Source organism: Triplophysa rosa, linkage group LG7 (genome assembly GCF_024868665.1).
Source record: "Triplophysa rosa linkage group LG7, Trosa_1v2, whole genome shotgun sequence".
Lineage (NCBI taxonomy): Eukaryota > Metazoa > Chordata > Actinopteri > Cypriniformes > Nemacheilidae > Triplophysa > Triplophysa rosa.
In genome coordinates this window covers 25,888,359-25,903,177 of record NC_079896.1, presented here as the reverse complement: position 1 = coordinate 25,903,177, position 14,819 = coordinate 25,888,359, and the positions used below count along the sequence as shown (strand labels likewise).

General features: G+C 40.1%; 1 protein-coding gene across 1 annotated transcript in view; it reads left to right on the top strand.

The window, feature by feature from the left end:
* Positions 1–12,549, top strand: part of tmeff2b (transmembrane protein with EGF-like and two follistatin-like domains 2b) — a 38,065-nt gene extending 25,516 nt beyond the window's left edge. Inside the window, exons 6-9 of the mRNA XM_057338747.1 lie at positions 4,567–4,715; positions 7,201–7,324; positions 8,215–8,373; positions 12,019–12,549. Coding sequence (XP_057194730.1) covers positions 4,567–4,715; positions 7,201–7,324; positions 8,215–8,373; positions 12,019–12,115 — 529 coding nt within the window. The 3' untranslated portion in view covers positions 12,116–12,549. The remainder of the gene's footprint in view (positions 1–4,566; positions 4,716–7,200; positions 7,325–8,214; positions 8,374–12,018) is intronic.
* Positions 12,550–14,819: the final 2,270 nt, after the last annotated feature.

Below are 14,819 nucleotides of genomic sequence, written 5' to 3'. Positions count from 1 at the left end.
CAAACGTTGCATCCCTCCTTTTTTACGTCTTTATCTTTCTCTTTCTTCTCCCTTTTTCATCTTCTCCTTCTTCACAGATATAAAAAGTATTAGGCTGTTGGTTTACATTACAATACAATAGTTCACATAGTCTAAACATTATTAAAAAGCCCATATCGCCTTAGTGAGAAAAGGAAAGAAAAAAGGAAAAGTTAGAGCCAGATCAAGCTAATTCAGTTATACAATATTGTGAGTTCAATTCGCAAAATATGCTTGATTTTGATATTATGTTGGCTTTAAACTTCCACATGCATTCAGTAAATTGCAAAAATTGAGTTTAGTTCAGTGCTCTGACTGTATTGTATTAACTCTGACCTGGACAAGATGTCAAAGATCTCAAAGATAAAAGAATGCTATGTTTGCTCTTTCTGTTTTTTTCACATTTCTGTCCTGGTTCGTGTTTGTAATTTGCTTAGTCTTAAAGGTTGATGGTTTATTTTCTGGTACGAGGCACAATGGACAGAATGCAATTCCATATCAAGTTTATAGAGTTCCTCTTCCAAACCTGAAGATCACGCTCAGACAATTAACATTCAAACATCCCTCACGGTAACACACTAAACAGATCACAGTGATAGAGATGTAAAAACAGACGGAGCCGATGAAGGAGAAAATGTCAGTAAAAGAGGCTTGCCGGCAGTGAGCGTGTGTGTGTTCAGGTTCAGCAGGGAGGTTAAAAGCAAGAGTGAGGACTACGACACCATAGCAGGGGAAAAAAATGGCCACTACTTCATTTCAGCAGGCGGTTCTGAGACCAAAGCTAACATCATTTCAGCAGTTATACAAATGATCTGTAAGCCAACAGCAGATCTGGTTACTTGATATTTCCGTGAGGATCGCACCTTTACCTTTTTCATCTTATTTCTCAGAAAGATGGACGAAGTCGTCTCTGAATGCAGAGATAATTTAGTATGTGCCTTTGAGACTGAGAATGGGTTTGCTGCCTTTAAAGGGGTCCTGTGATAGAAAATATTTTTAGAAAAAGTCATTTGAGACTGTCTTTGTTAGCTGATTTATTATTAGGAGAGGAGCTAAACTCTTCTGGACAGTGCTTGAATTGAGGGGGGCTGGGGGGAAGCCATTACCGACCCCCTATAAGAGGTCAAAATAAACTCAAGGGGGTCCCTCAGAGCATTTTTTTAAATAATAATAATGACAAATCAAAAAAATTGTGCACTATTTGCACTATACGTGCACCTCACTTGTTAGCCACTTTTCAAATATTTTATTCATTTTATTGAATATAAATGCCTTTACTGTCCGATATGTGATGGGAAAAGGCAGAAGAGTGAATTTGGCAAAAGACGGTTGCGTACTTCTATAGACAGGCTATTTGCACTCAGTTTAAAAAGACACTCCGATGATATTGTTTTACAATATTTTCTAGTAAAAACTATTTTAAAAGTAAGATTTTTGCTCCCGCCCAAGAAAAAAGCGCCCCATGGTGGGGACCTCCTAAGACTTATTATATGATATTTTAGGGACAGAACATGACAAATGTATATTAAGATGTACATCTTAATGCAACAAGATTAAGTCGTATGAAATCCCTGTTGATCCCTTCTAAGTTCATCGGCTGTATTTTGGGAAAGCTGTTGCAAAAAACACAGTTTTCATCAGCCGTAATGAACAATGGAACGATAGATTGATTTGCAGAGGTGTAATTATAAGTGATATAAGAGTTTTCTCTCTCTCTCTCTTTCATTGCCCTCAGAATCTGTTTGTGTGTGCGCACCGCATCTGATAACCAATTAGTAGCTACATCTGCGAGCATTGATGGAGTCTGGCCCTGTAGCACAGAAATTCAGCTCCAACTAACAGCAATCAATTCATAGTCTTCTAATCACATTTGCTCCAGCTCGCTGGAAATGGAACGAGTCTGCTTCAAAGCTGTTTTTACCACGGCGAGAATCACATCTGCTTGCGTTTGTGCGTGTCAGCCGGTTGTGTGAGAGCACGTTTTACGGATAAGTGGGAGTCAAGGGGTTGCGGTAGCTTTGTCTTCCAACGCTGCCGTGCCCCGAATCGTCTCCGTCACCCACGAGGCACGTATGAGGAATTAGAAATTATTAGTGAGGGTTTTTATAAATCAATACCAGACTTGGAGATAAAGCGTTCGGCAGTAAATATAACAGCCAGATGTAGTTTATCAAGCATATGTGGTTTATATCCAGACACCTGAACCTTCTTTCAGGACGCGGGAAGCACCCTTGACACAAATAAGACGGAAATAAGACGCAGGTCTTTCTTCTAAAATACACAGGCAACTTGGTTTTGTTTCAGAAATATATTTAATCTGAGACCACACATGCAGGGCTGACAGATGGCAGGATTGAAGTTCATCCAGATATCTTGGATGCGAGAGAGAGGGAGAGCTCAGAGAGATAGTCTGTGTTTAGATAAATACATTAACAGTTTAAAGATGAGGTAACACACGCAGTTTCTGCCAATCTCATATTCATCTTGAGTGCCTATACAGTAGTATTGCATACTTTGTATCTTCGAAGAGTATTTAGTTTGATCAAATTTATAAAAGAGAAATACAGCTGCACGATTATTTCCGGAAAAAGACGAGCCGCTGGAGGCGGAACTACAGCACGAGCACACTATACATAATCGCGTGAATCCCTTCATTGTTGTTTACATTATGCACGTACGCACCCATTGCCAACAAAACACAGACATATGACTTACGTAGTTTGACTTACTGCGTGCGGTTCATGTCCGGCATCTTTTAGCGCTAGGACCGCTGCATCTATCAGTTTCGAATGATCTCCAAATCCAGCGTTATATGCACCGTTTATATAACATTCATCACCCAAATGCAGTGAGCAAACAAACACAGCTCAACTACTGTCAGCCGAGTGAAGCGACATTGATGGGCGTGTTGCTCTTTCTCACGCTGCCTGGTTGACGTGTGGGCGTGCTCTTATGCTAGCGCGTGGGCAAACATAAATAATATGGTTGAGCAAAATGCAACTAACAGAACATTCATAAGCCAATCAAAATGTTAAACAAATAATTATGTGCGATTTTCAAAAATCAAATAAAAAATGAAACTGGAAGTGCTGCTGGACCAGCATTTAGCTACATCTTGCGAAGTGGTCTATACATTTTATGTGCATCCCCTGAGAATCAAACCCATGATGTTGGCGTAACTAGCTGCTACCAGATGATGCTTCTGCATTAAATTTCCTGAAATTCTTTGACATGTGGTGAAACACATTGCCTATATAATATTGAACACCTCCTGTGGGAGCTCACATTGTCTTTTTACTGGGTCAGTAGTCGTGGTGTGATGTGGTGCAGAATATTGTCCACCTGCTTTATAGATACATCTGTCTCTTAAACACCAGGGGCCAAATGAACATATTTCATACAGTGTTTATGTGTGTGTCTGCATAGAAAGTGCACTGCAACTTCTCCTCTAGATTCTTGGAATGTGTCAAAAAGAAATGATTATAAATTCACAGGACCCGGGCCTGTCCTCCATGAGCAATGAGTAATGTGAGTTAAAGCAGCCGTTTTCAAAATGAGGGGTGCTTGTGAATTGAAGAGGAGGCACAACAAAGAATGTTGATGAATTCAGCTATTTAAATATATATATTTTTTTAATTAAATATGCAGCAACTTTATTAGGAAGGATAATACATCAGTGTTTTTCAATAAGGGGACCGGGGAAACTTCCAGAAGAGCCTTAAGATGATACAATTACTTAAATTGAGACAAAACCAACATTCAAATGTTTAGTTGTTTTATAACAAATTTTCTCATTTTGCTCTATAATATTTTATTTGGTTGAAATTGTGGGTGGGTGGGGGCTTCAAATATCATTGTGGGCAATGGGGGGTCTTTAAAATTCAAAAGGTTTATATTTACTGCAATACATGCTTTAATATTACCGGCTTATCTCATAAGATAAGATAAGGCTTTTGAGTTTGTAAGTTTTGCGACCTCTTGAAGGGCTGTAAATGTCATGCAATATGCTCATCTGGTACAGCACGGCCTTGGGTTCCAATTCCAGGGTATGCACATAATGATAAAATAAATACTGTAACCTGAATATGCTGTCAGTCTCTTTGGATAATCTTGAGTTTTGGATAATCTTTTCTTTGAAAACCCCTTAAATGTGCCTTTCTTGACGGAACTAATTATTGATTTTACTATCTCTTCTTGCCTTACAGTATATATTTTCGCACCATTCCAATATTGTGACCTACGTATAGAGGCCCATAGAAACAGATGCTAATGCGGCATCTAGTTATTTACATCTATGGTTTAGGCTGTGTCTTGAGAAATGATCTATAGGACATGATGTAGCTGAGATAGGAAAAATTATTTTGTAATCTTCTGTTATTATGTCATTTTCACAGAAACAGGAAGTTGGGGCGGGGCATATTTGAGTGGCCCCTCCCCCTTTTAAAATAGCCAATAGTGTAAGAAAACCCGATCATGAATCTCCATCTAATGTGATTGTTCTTCTCTCTCTCTCTCTCTCTCTCTCTCTCTCTCTCTCTCTCTCCGCAGGTGTGTGTGCAACATCGATTGCTCCCACATCAGTTTTAATCCAGTTTGCGCATCAGACGGCCGTTCCTATGACAACCCTTGCCAGGTGAAAGAGGTGTCGTGTCAGAAGCAGGAGAGGATTGAGGTCAAATACCTCGGACATTGTAAGGGTCAGTCTCAAACTCAACTCAACTCTCAACTCAACTTTATTTATATAGCGCTTTTACAATTTTCATTGTTACAAAGCAGCTGTACATGAGACACATTGACTACAAGCAAAACAATCAAAGTTGTACCTGCAAAAACAAGAAAAGGTTGAAAACACAGAAGACAGACACACCCACACACAGAACACTCCACACACACACAACACGCACCAACACACACAGACACAGAGACACACACACACACGGATGCGCACGCACACACACACACACACACACACACAACACAACACACACACACACGTACATACACAGACAAGTACGCACACACACACACGCTCAGTGAGAGCACACAATTAGGATAAAGGAGAGAGAAGCACAGGTCAAATACAACAGATAATAAATTCCTATATGCAATATTAATTAAGTAAAACTTTAAGATTCTAAAGCAGCCCCCCCGGTCAGGCAGATAGTGCAAAAACAATATGCAAACGGTGGCGAGGAACCCAAAACTCTAATCGAGAAAAAAAACCTCAGGAGAACCCAGGCCCAACCAGGGGATTCCAGTTCCCCTCTGGCAAAAGCTGCTGCCTCTGCACAAGCTCCAGAGAACTTGCACAACAAGGCTAAATAAAATAAATAAACTTAATAATAAAATAAATTATAGTTTAAGATTATCTTTAATAATCTAATAGCATTTGAAGCATTTAAATCTAATAGCAAACCTCAATCTATTTCATGCTGATGAGTCTCTAAATCGAATCTCATTCATTCTCTTCAAGTTACGAGAATGTTATCTCCCCCGCGCACATTACCACACATCTCGAATCAATTTATTGAGAAAGTGAATAGTAAAAAATAGAACGATTGGAACAGATTGAATAGATTAAAATAATGTCATAAGCAGTGTTGGGTAAATTACTCTGAAAAAGTAATTAATTACTAGTTACTAATTACATATTCAATGGTGTAATTAGATTACTGTACAAATGACTCTTACTTACTTATTACTAATTACATTCTATATCCTACATCAACCTTGATTAGTTAAGTGATTCAAGGATAGACGTGAAATGACTCTTTTAATTCATTCAAATAAATAATAAATAACTACATAAAGTACTCTTATTAACTGACCAAAGTATACAAATGTGAGAAGGATACATTACAGCATACATTTTAAAGGGAGACTTGATGTCAATTCCACTATTGAATATAGTACACTACACAGTATTTAGTTCAATTACATCAGAAGTAACTGTAATTAAATTACAGAAAAAATAAGAGTAATCCCTTACTTTACCTTTTCAAGTGAAAAGTAATTCAATTACAGTAACTAATTACTTAGTAACTAGTTACACCCAACACTGGTCATGAGCTTGTGTGAATTAATCTGGATTAAAATGTGTTAGTTGTCTTCCATTCGATGGCATTAAGCAAACTTTAAAAGCAGTAAACAGAAAGTGTCTCCCCTCTCTTCACACGTCCTCTCATCTCATTTGGTCACATTGAAACGGGTGAATCTCCGGAGAGCTGGCCTCTTTTACGAGTCCTCAACTGGCCACCGTAGCGGCGATACCTCCCGGCGTTTGTGACAGTTTGATTGAGCGGTGTGACCCGTGGCACAGACAGTATCAGGAGAGACTTTGAGAAGGAGTGAGAGAGAAGAAAAGAACGAAAAGGGACTGTGATGAATTGAGTCAACGGAGGAGGGTCACCGCTGAAGTGTCACCGCTGTCGCATCGATTCCTTCATTGACTCACACACCCTTCAAATGCTCTCCCACACACACACACACACGTCCCCTTCCCATTAACTGTTTCAAAAATAAAAACTGCCCAAATTTACGAGTCTCATAATCTAATATATATATATATATTTAAATACGACAACAGTGCAAATGCAATTGATTCTCGCAGATAAACGCAAACTCTCTTATAATCTTCTGCTCCATTGAGCAGTTACCCACCGTGAATTGATGAAAAGATAGATCGGTCCGGTTTGCGAATGAGTCGTTTAGATTGCTTTCATGAACTGAATCAGACGATTTATTGTAAGGATCTATAGAATTGCATGCTAGCGTTTGTGAAGAACTACATTTTGTTCCTAAAACAGATTTTGTATAAACCACATTTATGAGATTTATAAGGTGCGTTTGATATCATTCTGATATCATCTTGATGGCTCAAGTCCTTGTTCTTTTATGCCAGTATATTTTTCAAAACTGTGCTTTGTATGTTTCATGTAAAAAATGACAATTTGAATGATTTTAGTTCTTTAAATAAATCGTGTTTTGTGTTTACTTTTGAATACTTTCTTGTGAAAATAAAGAAACTTCTCAGGCTTGCATTCGTTTTGTGGATCTTGTTTTATGTTATGACAGTTTTTACAGCGGCTCGTGATTTCAAAACCCTTGGCATTAAAACCTGACTGACATAAACCTGGTTGTAGAATCACAGTCGTTCTTCTCTCTCTCTCTGTGTGTGTGTAGAGGAGAAAGACCAGGTGAGCGAGGTACCGTGGGGCCTATACATCCCGTGTCCGGAGCGATATAAGAACTACTGCGTCCACGGAGAGTGCGAGTATCCTAGCAACCTCTCGCCCCCCACCTGCAGGTAACCGCAGCGCACGAGACACGCTACATATCAAACACCCACAGAGACTCTTTAGAGGACAGATGGGGCGCTTGTGAGATTGATTTCAGACATTCGGGGGTGAAAGTGAGAAGATAAAAGGAAAGAAAAGGACGAGAAATGGAAGAAGATCAGAAGTGATGAAAAATGCAGAAGAAAACGCGTGATGGAGAAAACACAGAAGAGATATTATGTGTGCGCCACCCCCTGAAAGATGACTCATTCTTAACAGCTGTGTGTGTGTGTGCGTGTGCGTGTGCGTGTGTGTGTGCGTGTGTGTGTGTGTGTGTGTGTGTGTGTGTAGTGCTGGTGCGGTGTTTAGGCAGTGTGTGTAAAGTGTGTGTGGTTGTGTGTGTGCGTTGTTGCTGTCTGGTGCGTGCTTGGTGCGTGTTCTGTGTGCGGTGTTGTTTCTGGTTTGGTGTGCTCTGTGCGTTGGCGGCGTCTGCTTGGTCGGTGTGTGTGTGTGTGTGTGTGTGTGTGTGCGTGCGTGTGCTGGTGTGTGTGTGTGTGTGTGAGGTGTCCCCTTAACTCCCCCCCCCTTGAGAGGTTGATGCTCTAATTAAACAAGACTATGTTTTACCCAGTGTGTGGACCATCTACCCACACGCGCGCACACACACACACACACACACACACACACACACTGAGCTCTCAGTGATTATACAGAAACTGTGGCATCAACATCCAACTGCTTTGTGATTACACACACACATACATACACAAACATTTTGACTGCCTGCATCATCACATAATCATACACACACACATAAACAAACACACAGACTCAATGTTGCTGTGTGTTGTCTATTGATTACGGTCTGGCCGTCTTTTGCATAAAGGTAAAGTCTGTATTTGTGTTTGTGTTTTTGCAGTTGTCATTCAGGCTTCATCGGGCCACAGTGCGACACAAAGGACTACAATGTGATGTACGTGGTTCCCGGTTCTGGAAAGCTCCGTTACGTTCTGATCGCGTCCATCATCGGAGCTCTACAGGTGGCCGTCATCTGCCTCGTTGTGCTCTGCATCACACGGTGAGCTTCATTTTAAATTCTTGATTTTATTTAATTGACCGAATGTTACTATGAACACACAGAAATAGTTGAGTATTATTGGTTGTTGATAGTTTTGAAATGAAAAAATATGGAAAGACTTGTGCCTCTAGAAGTGTTGGGACAATGTCTGTTTTATTTAGTGGGAAAAACTGGTAGAGAAAAACATTAGACACCAAAAATGTGGCTGGATCGAGCTGGTTAAAAGTGAATGCAGAAATGGTTTCATTCAGTAAAATGATATTAAGGCACTTTGGGGGGTTCTGGTATATAACATATTAGGCTACACAGATAAACACACATGAAGTGAAGGTCATACAGAAGACTGAGGTGTCAGGGTCTCTATAAGGGGTTTGGATGTTTCTATAGCAACACTTCATCTTACTGCAGCAGTGACTTGAGGAATGCCTTCATCTGCTGCTTTTTACTTTCTCTCTTTCATTGACTCAACTCATGTCTGTCTGTCTGTCTGTCTGTCCACCTGTCTGTCCACCTGTCTTACTCTTCTCTCTGTCTGTCTGTCTGTCTCTCCACCTGTCTGACTCTTCTCTCTGTCTGTCTGTCTGTCTGTCCACCTGTCTGACTCTTCTCTCTGTCTGTCTGTCTGTCTGTCCACCTGTCTTACTCTTCTCTCTGTCTGTCTGTCTCTCCACCTGTCTTACTCTCCTCTCTGTCTGTCTGTCTCTCCACCTGTCTTACTCTCTTCTCTGTCTGTCTGTCTCTCCACCTGTCTTACTCTCTTCTCTGTCTGTCTGTCTGTCCACCTGACTTACTCTCTTCTCTGTCTGTCTCTCCACCTGTCTTACTCTCTTCTCTATATGTCTCGCTCTGCCTGTCTTGCTCTCCTTGTTCTCCTTTTTGTCTTGTCTGTCTCTCTACAAGTCTTATTCTCTCTCTTCCTGTCTTACTCTTTTCTCTGTCGTTCTCTCTGTATGGGTTACTCTATTCTCTATCCATCTATCTTTCTGTCTGTCTTAATCTCTTCTCTACCCATCTCTTTCTCTGTCTATCTTTTTACTAATTTTGTCGTACTCCCTGTTTTAGTTTTCTTCGCCTGTTTCTCCATCTGTCTCTCTTCTCTATCTGTCTTTCCCTATGCCTGTCTTATTCTCTTTGTCGTCTTATTCTCTTCTCCATCCATCTTTTTGTCTGTTTATCTCTCTTCTCTCTCTGTCTGTCTTACTCTCTTCTCTAATCAGAGATGTTCAGACTGAAGCACATGACTAATCAAACACACAGTGATTAGATGATTGTAATGACTCCACCTCATTTCATACGGAGTGAGCGGCTGAAACTAACAGTTAGGAAAAGATTGTATTTAAGAGATAAGAGAAGAGCCGTGAAAACACCGTTTCATCAGTCTCTGATGAGTGATCCTTTCCACTCTTTGACCTTTTTAAAAGTTGACAAACCACATTACCCATATTTCCTTTTTTCCCCATCTTGCTCTGCAGTCTCATCTCCACCTGTAACCCTCATGTGTTGTGCTTGTGATTTGATTGTTGCTTTGTCCCGTAACAAGGCTCCCAGGGACATGCGGCCAGCGGAATGGACTGTGATGTCGTAATGGCCCTGTTGCCCTCAGTGATTCCTCCCCAGTGGGAAATTGCCACCTTACTTTCATACAATCAGCACAAATGGCATTCGACTGTGATCCATTCAGTGCAGTTCTCTGAGATCGGCCCTGCAGGCTCCTAAAGGAGAGTCTTTATTGATTAACGGAAAGATGTTACGTAATACAAAATAACATTACAGCTCCTATTATTGAAGCTTGCTGGGGCATACATGACTATTACTGTTGTTCATAACTACCAATTCCCCCACCAATTTAACCAAAAGAACATTTAGAATTAAATCAATGAATTAAACATATTTAAGTCTTACTGTAAAATTGACATAAAACCTAAAAAATTGAACCAGGAAGTGCTTGTTGGTCAGTGTTGTTTAGGCCATAGATATTATATATAACTAGATGCCTCCTTCAAGCTCTCCAGGCACGTAGACGCGTCCGCCATCTTAGAACGGTCCACTGACGTCACTCACAGTTTGCTAGAATGCCACAACACTTTAATTCCCGAAAAATTGGATACCGTTTCGTTGTTGTCATGTGTTAGTGTAGCAAATACAATGTTTGAGTTTACACAACAACAAATATGTTTTCATAATCATACACAGTCAGCTTGCTCTTGAGTGTTAACGGACCTGTGAAGATCTGTGAAGCAAAATCCTTCATCGTGAGTCTACCGTCCATAGTCCAAATAACATTCATAAATAAAATCATCTTAAGATTGACAGCTAACAAAATCCTTCCACTCCTAACCTGTGGATAAAACAAACCGGAGCAACAGCTACAAAGTAATCCAGTTTCATGGGAAAGCCGCAGACTTGGCAACACAAACTGGCTCGCACCGTTCCAATATGGTGGACGACCAACGTATAGAGGCCCATAGAAACAGATGCTAATGCGGCATCTAGTTATTTACATCTATGGTTTAGGCTGTGTCTTGAGAAATGATCTATAGGACATGATGTAGCTGAGATAGGAAGAATTATTTTGTAATTTTCAGTTACTATGTAATTTTCACTGAAACAGGAAGATGGGGCGGGGCATATTGAGTGGCTCCTCCCCCTTTTAAAATAGCCAATAGTGTTTAATCTGATGAGATGCAAAAGTGCAGAATGATTTACATTGAGTAATTACATTCTGATGTCCGAAAAATCATCTGTATTGGTGGAAGTGAGAGACTGTACGTTTTAAATGCTTCTATCTTCTAAATGTGAAATTAGAACATTAAGAGCACACAGGTTTATAGATATCCTTAAACATATTCATACTAAAGCCAAACAACTTGAATTTTGACATTAAATGTTAAAGAACAGCAGATGTCATCCGCTTTAGAGCTTTAAATGCAGTTAATAAATGTGAAGTATTAGGAGTCGGCGCCGTCAGTAAGTTAAAGGTTCTCCTCAGTGTGTAAAATGTGACGTTTTCGAGCGAGATTATGGAACTAATTAAAACAGGGAGCGCGGTGAGGAATGAGCATCCCCCGCCAACCCCGCCGCCTCTGAGCCAATGTAAGAGCCAGGGGCGTACTCTGCCCTATGCAAAACATGACATTTAATAAAGCGACGAGCAAAATATAATAAAGACTCCCCGTGGCGGAAGGTTTCCCCCGCCGAGCTGCTCGGGACGAGAGAGAAGCTGTTAATGAGACTATTTAAACCGCAGCAAGTGCCTGTCTGTCTGTCTGTCTGTATCTAATATCTTAAGTTTGCCGAAGCCAAACATACAATGCATTCACTATGGAAACGCACAAGGGTGAAAAAACTGAAAAGTAGAAAGGACATTTCATCAGCCTGTTTTCACAATTTGACAAACTTTTTTGAAAGCACAGTTGCCGTGGAAACTGTCATATGAGCTTCTTTTTTGCCATAAATTAGATTGAATTAAAATTCAGCTTAATTGTAAATTGTCGTTTCATCCACAAACGTATACTTCTATTCTCAATGCAACCAAGCAAAATAAGACTCTTTAAAATATAATAAAAATGTGATGTTTATTATATGTTTCTGCAAATCTACCGTTTAGGACTGTGAGGAATATAAACATTCATCTTCTGTTTACAGAAGGTGTCCACGTGGGAATCGGACGGCACGTCAGAAGCAAAGCGTTCCACACTTCAACTCGGAAAACACCCTGCGGGCCTCCACGAGACTCATCTGATGAACCCTCAAACCTGGAGTGACGTGCTAAAGACAGCAGAGGAAGGCCCCAGGGAATTATGGGAACTCAGCCCATTCAGACAGGTGACGCTGGATGTATAAGAAGCGAGGCAAAGACGTCTAGTTGTTTCCCTTAGGGAATAAACCGGGGACGGGCCTCATGAGCTTTGGTTTCTCCATCTAGCGAGGGGATGTCAGGAACACTCCCATCCCGGGGATTTAAACAATCGAGAACAGTGGAGAGTGGACGGACGGATTTTTAAATTGTTGGAGGTGTGCCACATGTTGCCTTGTATTTGTTGTCTATGACACCATAAAAGAAAAGAGCCGTCCAGGCTGTCTTTGGTTATGTATTATATATTTCAAATAGGTTCATATTCTTGTGACGGTTTTCTTTGTTTTTATTCGCTGTACTGTAAATAAATAATTTATATCACGTGATCTCGTGTGCCATCGTCTCCGTCTTTAAAAAGTTTAAGGTCATGTAGGGTCCCATCTAGGGTACTTTTTCTATATTTTAGAATAAACTGATAAAAACGACAGTATAGAATGACATAAATGTAACTTTGGAAATTGTTCAGTTATAAATATTTAAAATGACAAGTCACATTGACTTCAACCTCATAGGGTCAAAACCCAGAATCTCTCTCTCCACATAAACATCTTTTTAACTTCTCTTTTACACTTTAGGACAAGCTTTGGTAATGAGCTTGATTTTTGTTGTACAAGTATATATCCCCGTCCACAAGGTCTCTTCAGTACATTTGTTTTCCTAAACTTTCTTGCAGACTGAGTTTAAAGGTCTTGTCAATTGTAAAAAATGTCGATACAATCATGGCTTGAGAAATCCCCACGACTCTGTTGACCAGCTTTAGGCCTGGGTACATCTTTTCTCGTCACCTTGTTTCTCTTAGCACGGTCTGGGAGAGGACAGTCTGCCTGTCTGCCTGCCTCGGCCCAAAGGGAGTTGTAGGCGGATGAAGCCCAGCAGCCAATCGATGACTGCGAGCCGCACCCATTACCCAGAAATCAATGCTGCCATGAGATCCGACAGCAGAGAGGCTGTCACAAGCACAGTCCGCTCTCTCCTACGCCTCTGAGCTGTCAAATACAATCACTGCCAACAACTAGTGTGTGTGAGCGCGCGCGTGCCTCTGTGACATGAGAGAACGCGTGGAACCCTATCCAACAGCTTTTAGGAAATGTAAAGATAGTAGAAAGTGTGTTTGTGTGTGTAGGTAGAGATATATAAAACTAAAAGTGATGCATGAAAAAGAATGTCTATAATTTCTATCAGTGGCCACAAGATGGTGGAAATGAGTCAAGTGTCAAATAAAAGAATCCTCCCCTGAAAACTGATCATTTATTCCCCCTCAAAACCTGTATGTGAGTCTTTCTTCAGTGGAACATAAAAGAAGATATTTTGAGAAATGTCTCTCTGGTTTTGTGTTCGTACAATGAAAGTCAATGGACGTCCCTGTTATCAACGTTCTTCAAAATATCTTTTTTGTGTTCAGCAGCAGAAAAAAATCATACAGGTTTGAAATGACATTAAAGGTCAGAAAATTAAAATATAATTTTATAATAAAAGTAAATTAAGTGAAGAAAGATGAATAGTAAAGGAAGAAAGTCCTAAATCTGGGATGCATGAGGCTAAAAAATAAGTGAATTTTTATTTCTGGGTGAACTATTCCTTTAAGTTGTACCTGTTTACAGAAAGAAAATGTGCACGGTCACTGGGGAAAGATGCTTCACTGAACTGGATAATACCCCCATGTTTCCACCGGGAAATTAAAATTAAATGCCGCCCTGTCATTTGTCAATATAAGTCAGCTCAATATTATTTAGATTTCGCTGAATACTTGAATTTAGTGTAGAGGTGTTATGATGCTTGCAGGAGTTAAGAAATACTATTTCCTTCATTCATTATGTCTCCTAATTCTATTGTTTTTACTAAATACTAATGTAATTTTGTTGTGGGTTGCTCATTGTGTTGCAACTTAATTTTGTTGTGTCATGAATTTTGGTTTATTTTGTAAATTTCGTGTTGTGCACCGCTAACATTTGACAGCCAGAGTGTACAAACACTTTTCAAAACAAACGTATATTTTGTGAAAAGCATGCTTACACACTTCAAAACAAACATCACGTGGTTTAATATTTTTCTTTTAATTCAATGAAAGTGAGTCAGTTTAAAGTCTGGCCTAATTGTTCAAATTCTTTCAGTCCCGTTTTTCTCATCAAAACACAAAAGAAAAGCCGTTCAGAGCCTCACATAATGAGCACATTTATATCAGTGACAAGAAACGAAGCTCTTTGTATGAGCGTGGCCTGTTCTCTCTCGGTTCTGAATAATCTACATGAGTGTTTTGAGAGAAAATGGGAGTTTGAGTTGTGCGGTAATAAATCATTCTCATGGCCTGCTGTAAGCGGTCCTCCCCTCTCTCTCTCCTGGCAGTGTCAGGTACACCACAGGTTTCTCACAGCTGGAAATCTCACAACATTTACCACAGACTCTCAACAGACAGACAGACAGATTCACAGCGTCTGGAGTTCATATGCTGCTTGAAATATTAAACTAGAGTGGTGAGGGTGGAAGAGAAAACTGTGAAGGAGAGCTCACAAGAGTTGAGGATGTGAGAAAGTGAAGGAGGAGTTATTAATAATGAATGTGGAAAGTCATTTTTATGTTAGATCAATAATGC